This window comes from Gymnogyps californianus, chromosome 2 (genome assembly GCF_018139145.2).
Source record: "Gymnogyps californianus isolate 813 chromosome 2, ASM1813914v2, whole genome shotgun sequence".
Lineage (NCBI taxonomy): Eukaryota > Metazoa > Chordata > Aves > Accipitriformes > Cathartidae > Gymnogyps > Gymnogyps californianus.
Window position 1 is genome coordinate 167,808,513 of NC_059472.1, and position 9,715 is coordinate 167,818,227.

At 72.9% G+C, this 9,715-nt stretch overlaps 1 protein-coding gene across 1 annotated transcript in view; it reads right to left on the reverse strand.

Moving 5' to 3' along the window:
• Positions 1-8,106: 8,106 nt before the first annotated feature.
• FASTK (Fas activated serine/threonine kinase) overlaps positions 8,107-9,715 on the reverse strand; it is a 9,622-nt gene continuing 8,013 nt past the window's right edge. The window contains 3 exon segments of the mRNA XM_050890962.1: positions 8,107-8,241; positions 8,352-8,426; positions 8,882-8,950. Coding sequence (XP_050746919.1) covers positions 8,107-8,241; positions 8,352-8,426; positions 8,882-8,950 — 279 coding nt within the window.

Consider the following 9,715-nt stretch of genomic DNA (forward strand, 5'->3'; position numbering starts at 1 on the left):
GATGGAGGGAGAGCACCGGGATAGGGGGAGCACCGGGGAGGAGGAGAGCACCGGGGAGGGGAGCACCGGGATGGGGGAAGCACCAGGATAGGGGAGCACCGGCGAGGGGAGCACCGGGATGGGGGAGAGCACGGGGAGGAGAGGACCGGGCTGGGGGAGCACCGGGATGGGGAGCACCAGGGAGGAGGAGAGCACCGGGGAGGGGAGCACCGGGATGGGGGAGCACCGGGGAGGGGAGCACCGGGATGGAGGGAGAGCACCGGGATGGGGGAGCACCGGGATGAGGGGAGCAGCGGGAGGGGAGCACCAGGATGGGGGAGCACCGGGATGGGGGAGAGCACCGGGCTGGGGAAGCACCGAGATGGAGGGAGAGCACTGGGGAGGAGAGGACCGGGATGGGGGAGCACCGGGATGAGGGGAGCAGCGGGAGGGGAGCACCTCCGGAGCAGTTTTGGGAGAGGGTCCAGCCGGCAGCGTGGGGCTGGGGCGCTGCCAGTTCTGCCCGTGGCTGCCTGTCCGGGGGGTCACCGTCCCACCGGGGTGGCCCTGGGCACGGCGGGAGCGGGGACACCCCGAGGAGCAGGGACCACACGCTCCCACGGGACATGGGGCGCTGCCGGCCTGGCCGCGACCTCAGGCGAGCAAAGCGGGGGGGGGGGGGGGGGCAGCCCTGGTCTTGGGGGGGGCACTGTGATTTGGGGGCTGATCCTCACCCCCTTGGCACAGGGTGAGCACCGGCCAGGGCATGTGCCGGAGCTGTTGGGTCTGTCCCCCCCCACCCCCAAGGAGCTCCAGGGGAGCCCCGGCCCCCCCCGAGGGGTCCCCTCCCCAGGCCGGGGGGGGATTAAGCACCCCCACGTGAATAGTCCGTGCGTGTGCTGAGCCCGGTTTTGCCACGCTGGAGGGGCGAGCTGCCAGGGGCACCGGCGGCAAAGCCCGGCATCGCCCGCGGCTGCTCACGCCTCCTGCTCGGAGGACACAGGGAGGGGGTGGGAGTGGGGCTGGGAGCGGGACGGGGGCGAATGCCGCGGGGGGGCCGTGAACCGTCTCCCTCCGGCACCGCTCGACGCAACCTCGTCTTGGCAAATCCCTGCGTGGTCGATGTCAGCGGGACGGGTAGGGTGGCACGGAGCCGGCAACGACCGTCGCATGTGGCGTTGGGCCCCTGCCCAGCCGGCGCGGGGAGGGAAAGGTTGGGCGGAGGGACTCCTGCTGCAAATACCAGGGTGTCAGGGCAGGTTATCCCATCTCCTCCCTGACGGAGCGTGAAGCGCACAGCGACCTGTCAGCAAGCGTGCCGGGAAGCGTGCCGGGATGCCTTCGCCTCCATGCCCGCGCAGGACGGGCACAGCAGCACGCCCTTTCCCAGCCACGGAGCCCGGCGCGGCCGCTCGCACTCACCATCCCCGCACACCTCGGGCCCGGCCCGGGGGTCCTGCTGCCGTCTGGCACGGCTCTGTGAGGGGCTCGGGCGCTCCGGGTGCTCCTGGGGACAGTGGCTTCGTCCTGTACCCGGCACCCGCTGGCTTCTGCTCTCTGCTGACAGGCAGGCCCTGCTCCCCAGCCCCACGGTGTGTCCCCGCAGCGTCAGCAAGCATGTCCCCATGCCCCACAGACGCGTGTGGTTTATTCCCGGCTCTGCTGCCCCAGCAGGAGGTGGGCAGGGACCCCCTGGCCGTGTCCCCGCAGGCACCGGTGACATTTGAGGACGTGGCGGTCCGGTTCTCGGCGGAGGAATGGGAGCTGCTGGAGGAATGGCAGCGGGAGCTGCACCGGGAGGTGACGGAGGGGACATCCCAGCTGCTGGCCTCCCTCGGTAGGGCCCTGCCCCGGTGCTGGTCCCAGCCAGAGCGGGGGCAGCGCGGGGGTCCCACTCCTCCGGCCGGGGAGAGCTCAGCGTCTGGCGGCTGGGGGGGGGGCTGCCCTTCCCGGCACCCCCACCTCTCCTGTCCCCCAGGGCCCCCCGGCAGCCCAGCCCTCGGCGCCCTGGTGCGGCTGGTGAAGGAGATCCCCGAGTTTCTCTTCGGTGGCCCCAAGGCCGGTGCGGAGCCGGGTGCCGCCAGCAGCGGGGACGCGGCAGCGGGCTCCGAGCAGACGGGTGCAGGCGGTGAGCACCGGGGCTGTGCCGGGTGGGCAAGAGCTGGGTCCTGCCCTGCTGGGCACCGGGGATGCGGGGGCTCTGCCTTGGTGCCTGGCAGCGTGTGACGGCGGGAGCGTGAGGGTGCTGGACGCAGAACCACCTTGCAGCCCCCCACCAGCCCCGGCAGCGCCGTCGGGGACCCGGGTGCATCCCGGCAGTGCGTGGGGTCCGGGGGAGCCAAGCGCTGAGCCATGGCGGGGTGGGGGCTGCACCCCCCGGCTGTGCCCGGGAAGGGCTGGGTAGGGGGTCCTGGCGTCGGTGCCCTGGGAGCACCCGGCCCCGAGCAGGGGTTTCTCCTAATGCCGGCACAGGTGTCGCTGCAGAGGGGGGGTCTCCCCCGCGCCGGCCAGCCTGCCCGCAGGGTGAGCCCCCCGGCAGACCCTGGCCCCCGTGGAGCTGGGCCGCGCCGGGAGCTGGGGGCTGGCAGAGCCTCGTGGTGGAGCCAGGGACGGTGCGTGCAGCGGGTGAGCCATGGGGCCAGGGACCCTGGCACGGGGGCGAGGGTGTGCGGGCGGGCGGTACCAGGGATCCGGGCGTCCCCCCGGCCCCCTGCTCCCGGCCGCGACTGGGGATGCCCGGCTGCCGGGGGCGCCGGGGACTGGAATTTGCTTTTGCAGTTAAAATGGAGGCACCGGCGGAGACCTCCCCGCTCCGCAGCCTGGAGAAGTGCCTGGAGGAGCTGGCACTGAGGGGCTTCGGCCCCCCGGCCCCCCCCAGCCCCCCGGCGAGTGGCTCCCACGCTCCTGGGGAGAGGCAGTGGGGAGAGCCCGGCGGTCACCAGTCTCTGCCCGGGAGACGCTTGCTCAGAGGTGTGGCACGGCACGGCACAGCATCATGCCCACGCCATGGCACGGCACAGCACGGCACAGCATTGCAGCATGGCAAAGCACAGCACGGCATTGAATGCATGCCATGACACGGCGTGGTACCATGCACACACCGCAGCACAGCGTGGTATGGCGTGGCATGGTGTGACACAGCGTGGCACAGCATGGCATGGCACCTTGCGGCATGGCATGGCACGGCATGGCACCTTGCAGCATGGCATGGTGTGGCGTGGCATGACATGGCACACTGCAGCATGGCACAACATGGCACAACATGGCATGGCACAGCATGGCATGGCACAGCATGGCGCGGCATGGCGCGGCATGGCACGGCAGGGCTGGGCGCCGGTCTGCAGTCTCGGTGGAGGCAGGGTCCCTCGTGTCCTTCGTGGGCAGGTGCCAGGGATGTGCTCTGCACCGGGGGTGGTGGCAGGACTTGGGGTGCCAGTGCGGAGCCCACCAAGCCGGGGGGGGGTCTCGGGCACGAGGGTGGGATGAGCCGGGTCCCGTCAGCTCTTGCCCTGAGCGTGCCCCGCAGGCCTGGCCACCCTCCCCGGGCCCTCGCGAGCCGAGTCACCGGCAGCTGCTGCCCGCTGCTGCCCGCAATCTGGGGATGGTGCCAGGCGCCCCGGCTCCACGGGCGACATCTCCTCTGCCAGCAGTGCCGCTGGGGAGGCAGCACCCTGGGCCGCGGGCTGGGGCCGGGACGGTGGGCTCTGCCGCAGCGCCGTGCTGCCGGCTGGTGAGGTCTCAGGGGGTCCCGGGGGTCCGGGGGTCCCAGAGGGTCTCGGGGGGTCCCGGGGGGTCTTGGGCAGCCCTGGGGGAGGCAGTGCCAGCGGCTGGGGTCATGCAGCGGGACGCGGGGGCAGGATTCAGTCCCTGCGGGGGGGAGCATCCCCTCCCTGCACAGCCCGACCCTCTGTCCCCGGGGGGCACGTGCCTGGTCACTGGGAATTCAGACCCACCCCCCCCCCCAGCAAGGTCTGGGGGCACGCGAAGATGAGGGTGGGGGTGCTGAGCCCCAGGGTCCTGGGTGGGGAGTGCTGCCCCTGGAGAGCAGGGGCTTCCCTGGGGGGTCTGGGCTTTGGGGAATCCCTGGGGGGGGTGGGTCTGGGGGGGGGGGGTGTCTGAGTTTTGGGGGGGACACATCCCTGTGGGGGTCTGGGCTTTGGGAGAGCATCCTTGGGGGGTCCAGTCCCCCGGGGCATCCCTGTGGGGTCGGGTCCCCAAGGGGCATCCCTGCAGAGCCTGGGTATCCCTTTGGGGTCCCTGGGGATACCCTTGTGCTGCCCGGGGGGGGCACAAGCCTGGGGGCTGAAGGCCCCCTCCGCTGGTCGCACCTCGGGGTGACACTGTGGGGTCTCACCAGCCGGGAGCATGGGGCAGAGCCCCCTGCGAGGGCTGCTCGACTGCCTGCAGGACATCACCACCCCTAATCCCATCCCAGCCTGGCCGGCGGCTGCCGGCGGCACGCGGGGGGCCATGGGACCGGGCACCGGTGGCCGCAGCCCCTCCGCAGCGGGTGGGTGGCACGAGGGGCGGTGGCGGGGGCTCGGCGGTGCTTGCAGCCCCTCTGCTGCCGGGGGTCAGCGTGGGGGGTGAGGGCCCCCGGGGTGGGAGAAGGGACTGAAACACCGGGGCGGAGGGGATGGCTGTGCCCTGGCGTGCGGTGCCAGCGGCTCCGGGCCGTGACGCCAGGCAGGGGTGACCCTGTGGCCGCACATCCCCTCTCCCGTGTGCCCCGTGGTGCAGAGCAGAGCGATGGCCGGGCCCCGGCATCACTGCAACCCGTCGGGCACGGCGGCCCCTCGTCCCCTGGGGCTGGGGACACGCGTGGGGCCCTGTGCCAGCACCCGGGGGACGGGCAGCACTGCGGGGCGGGGAGGTTTCGGGGGGCTGCCCCCGCTGACAGGGTGTCTGTGCCACTTCCCAGGGGTGACAGCACCAGCGGTGCCCCCCTGCAGCCCTGCCGAGACCCAAGCGCTGGGGGCATGCGGCACCGCCGTGGCAGGGGACACCCACCCTGCCGGCAGCACGCGGCCACCCGCCCGTCCCCCTGCCGCGGGGATGGCGACCAAGAGACCCTTTGCAGAAGGTACCGGGGGGCCGGGGCTGGGCTGGGGGGCGGCATGGGAGGGGGTTGGTGGCACCGCAGCACGGGCTGAGCTCCCACCCTCTGGCTTGCAGCGGGGCCGGCGGGTGCCGCGTCCCCACCAGGCTCTGGCATGCGTCCTGGCGGTTGTGGCGGGGTGAGCTCGCCTAAGAAGAGGCGCCCCGGAGTGAGCCCCCCAGCCCCGCGGAAGCCCCCGGCAAGGCCCAGGACCTGCGGGCTGAGGTTGACCAGGTCCGCGCCATCCTGGCGAAGGAGCTGAAGCGGCTGTGCCGGGACCTGGGCTCGGTGCGCCGGGAGGTGTGGGGCGTGCGGAGCCGCCTGGAGCAGCTGGAGCGAGGCCAGGCGCGGGAGCTGGCCGCCCTTGCCCGCGGCCACTGGCGCCTCCGCCACGCCATCCGGCGCCTGGAGGGACGGTGCCGGGCGCTGGAGACCCACTCCCAGCGCAACAGCCTGCGGCTGCTGGGGCTGCCCGAGGGGGCGGAGGGCGCCGACGCCGTCGCCTTCCTGCAGACCATGCTGCCGGCAGCGCTGGGCCTGCCGCTGGCCCCGGCTCCCATGCAGATCGAGAGCACCCGCCGGCTGCGTGGCCCCGCCGCCCCGGCACGGCCACTGCTCTTCAGCCTGCTCCGCTTCGCTGACAAGCTGGTGCTGCTGCGGGCAGCCCACCGGTGCCCTGAGCCGCCCAGCTGGGCCGGCGCCCGCCTCGCCATCATCCCTGCTGCCTGTCCCCCCGCCGCTGGGACCCCCTCGCTGCCGGCCGCTGGGCCTGGAGGGCGGCCGAGCCGTGCTGCAGCACCCGCTGCCCCGCTGCCGGCCACGGCCGGGGCTCCGTGGGGCCGTGACTGAGCCCGGACTGGGGGCACTGGATCCTTCTCCCCGCCGCAGCCGACCCAGCGCTGTGTTGGCTCCTGCGTGGTGCTGAGCCCTCACGGCTTCCCGCACCTCAGCATCCACACGGTAGCCATCCTGGAGCCCGGGCAGAGGGCTGCTTGCGGCAGGATCTGGCTCCGGCCGGGGAGGGGGTGGCCGAGCCATCTTGCCGGCCACGCCGGAGGGGCCAGCCCTGGTCCTGGCTGCTTGGCAGAGCCCGGCTTTCCCGGGTTGACACCTCCTGCATCCTACACTCGCTGCTGTGGGGCTCAGCCCCCCTGCCCCCCGGCCCCCGTGGGTGTCTGTGGTGTCCCCTCCCACCCCGCTCCCTGCATTAAAACAGTGATGGTGACGCTGCCGCCGTCTCCGTGGCTCCTGCGGCCGGTGGCCCCGGCGGGTGCTGGGGAGGACTGGGAAGTGCCGCACGGCTCAGCGGGGTCGGCCCCTGGGGTGCAGTGCAGGCGGTGGGCAGGGGACGGGCTGGGCAGGCTGCTGCCTGTAACCGTGGGGATCCCGCAGCTTGGCCCCTCCTGACCGGCAGCACCCCTGCCCGTGCTGCGCTCCCCGCCAGGCACGCGGCGCTCATCGGAGCGGACGGACCCCGACACATCCCACCGCCCGTGCCAGGCAGCTTCTTGGCTCGGGCAGCCCATCGCCGCCGTGCCGTGAAGCGGCACCCGAGGGGCAAAGGTAGGAGAGGGGCTGCAAGCGCTGCGGAGCCGCTGCCGCCATCCCTGTGCTGGCACCGAGCCCACCGCGGGGCCCGCGGCACTGCCTGGCACGTCAGTGCCGAGCCCTCGCTGCCGAGTGATGTGGTGACCTTTCCCATGTGTCCCCCTGGGCTGACAGTACCCCCCTCCCACCGCCACCACCACCACCACCGCGCTGCACCCCACGGCTGCCCACATTTGGGGACAGGGACGGGATGGGTTGGAGCCAATGGCCCCATGGCCGCTCTTAAGGGATGTCAGGAGCTGCCGCCTCCAGTAACCCCGGCCAGGACCCTCCTGCCCAGTACAGACCAGTAGCGCCCAGTACAGTGTGTAAGGGATGTCAGGAGCCGCTGTCCCCAGTTGCCCCAGCCAGGACCCTCCATCTCGGCCGCTGGAGCCCAGCCCGGTGCCCAGCGCCCAGGGTCTCTGCCCCGGCTCGGGGACACGGCTACTGCCTTCCCGTTGCGGGTTCAACCAGCAGCGAAGCTGAGCTCGTGTCCCAGAGACACACGGACAGGACACACAGACAGGACACACGGACAGCGTTCCCCTGCCCCTGCACGTCCCCCCGCATCCCCCCCCCCCCTGCCCCGTTACAGCCCGATCGGCTGCGAAGTCCCGGTTGCCGCCGTTGCCTGGCAGCCCACGAACCGGTGCGGCTGCGCCCGTTTGCTTCTGGTTATTGTCTTCGTTAACGCGAACCGGGCAGGGTTTGGGACTCCCGGTCCTCGTCCGCCCAGCCGAGGCAAGAAACCTGCGGATGCCAGCGTGCCGCCGGCCGGGTGCCACGCGTGGGGCCGGGCCGTCCCTGCACTCTCCCATTCCGCCCCACCTCGCCACTGGTTTTGGGGGGTGCTGGGCAGGACGGCAGGGGCTGGGGGCGAAGGGCAGCGCTCCCTGGGGAGGCAGGTCCGGCTGCGGGCAGGGGCAGGCAGCGCCAGCCAGGGGGCAAGGAGGGATGTGAGCAGGGGCCGAGCGGGAGGGAATCATCCCGGTGCCACCCTGTCCCCACGCCCCGGGGGTCCCCGGGGTGCCGCGTGTGCATGGGTCTGTGTTTGCAGCTCTGTGTGCTGGTGCCGGTGGGGCACGAGCTCAGGCTGGGTCCCGGCCACACCGACGAGGGGATCCCCAGGGGAGGAGAGGTGCCCGGGGCGGGCTGGGATGGGCACCCCACCCTGGGCGGCGCGGGAGCTGGGCTGGTGTGGGAGCAGCATCCCCAGCGCCGGGGTCGCCCCGTCGGAGTGTCACCCGCCGTGTCCCCTGCCCCAAACGCACCCACTCCCTCCGGCTCACTGGCTTTATTTGGTGGCTTGGCAAAGCGGGGGGGGAGCTGCCCCAAGAAGCACTTTGGGGGTGCACGAGGCGGGCAGCGGGGCTGAGCGTGCACGGGCACAGGCTCACTTGTGCCCGGGGCGGGGGGGGACGCAGGCCCCCCTGGCTGCCTCAGGGCTGAGAGGGGGCGGGCAGGCCCCACGGCACGGCCTGGGGGTGGCCAGACCCCCGGCTCTTTCCTGATGTGGGGCTGCGCCCAACCACCGGCACCGCTCCTCGCCGCGCCGTCCGGGCGCTCAGCGCCTCCTGCAAGACACAGCGGGGTCTGCTGGGGGGTCCCCGCGATGGCCGGGGTCCCCGTCCCCGGGTCTCGCTGCTGCCAGCGGACAGGGATCCTGCCAGGACTCCGCCGTTACCTGTCGCGGCAGCGGGACGCTGCCGGCGTGTCGCGCGAGCTGGGCCGGTTCCTCGTCCTCCCTCCTGGCTCTCTCCTGCGGGAGCGAGCACAGTGTCACACCAAGCCCCGGGTGACGGGGAGGCCTGGGGCCAGCCTGGCCCAGGGGGGAGACGCGGCCGGGGGGTGCCTGTGGGCAGGGCTGGGTGGGGGGACCCCCCCGGCAGCTCCAGGGCTGGGGGCCGGCACCGCCTGGTGCGTTGCGGCACCTCTGGACTTTTCACCCTCCGCCGCTGGCTCCGTACGCACCCGCCTGCCCGGCTGAACCTCATCGTCCTCACTGGCGCGCCAGGACACCGACCGCGACTCCTGCAGGGAGAGACGCGGGTGCAGGAGTGGCCGGTGCCGCGGGGCCGTCGGACACCGTCGGGGTGACACCGAGGAATCGGCGGCACCGAGTTTCCTCCTCTCCCCACGCACCACTTCCCCCGGCCCCCTGCAGCGGCCACCTCGGCCGTGCGGTGTGGCCACGGCCCGGCGCTGCCCGCTCACCTCGCTCAGGACGGAGAAGCACCCCGAGCAGGGTCTGTGGGGCTGGCGCCGGCCCCCGCCGCTCATCCCCTGTGGAGGGAAGGGTCGTTACCGGTTCTGCCAGAGTCCACTGCCACCCAGGGTTGCTTTGGTGCCTGGGTAAGCGCCTCCAAGTCTGGGCAGTGTGGGCAGGGAGGTGCGGGCAGGGAGCATCTCGGGGAGCAGGAGCTGAGGGGGAAATAGCCGGCTAGCCCCCTTTGGTGCCGCCCCGGGATGGGGACAGGATTGCTGCCGTGCCCGGCGGTGCCCAGGCCCTCCCCAGCTTCCCCTGGTCCATCCCCGCTCAGGCACCCGATCCCCGGCCGTGTTTTAGGCTGTGTTTTGGCAACAACGCGCTCCCACCCTCCTTCCCTATCCCCAGCCCTTCCCCTGCTTTCCGTCGGTGCAGCGTAGCCACCGTCCCGTGCTGCAGCCCCCGTCCCCCCGCGTGGTGCCCGGACCACCCATGGCGGCCGCCGCCGCCGCCACCACCGCCTCTCTCCTCCCCTGCTCAGCCCCTCGCCACCCCCCTGATGAAATGTTTGCCGGTTGTGCAAGCGCTGCGGCTGCAAGAGGGGCCCTGGCAGAGCACGCGGCCCCCGGCACACCCGCAGAGTGCAGCCCCCCCCCCCCCCGCCGCGGCGTCGGCCCTCGGGGGTGAAGGACTCGGCCAGACCTTGGTACGCCGAGCCCGTCCTCAGTCCCACCGGCGCCCAGAGCGGCACAGGGAACAGGGAGGGTGGGAAAGCTGCTCTCCGGGATTTGGCCTCTCCCCATACGGGGGGCTCGGCGCAGGGTGCTGGTGACGGAGCAGCC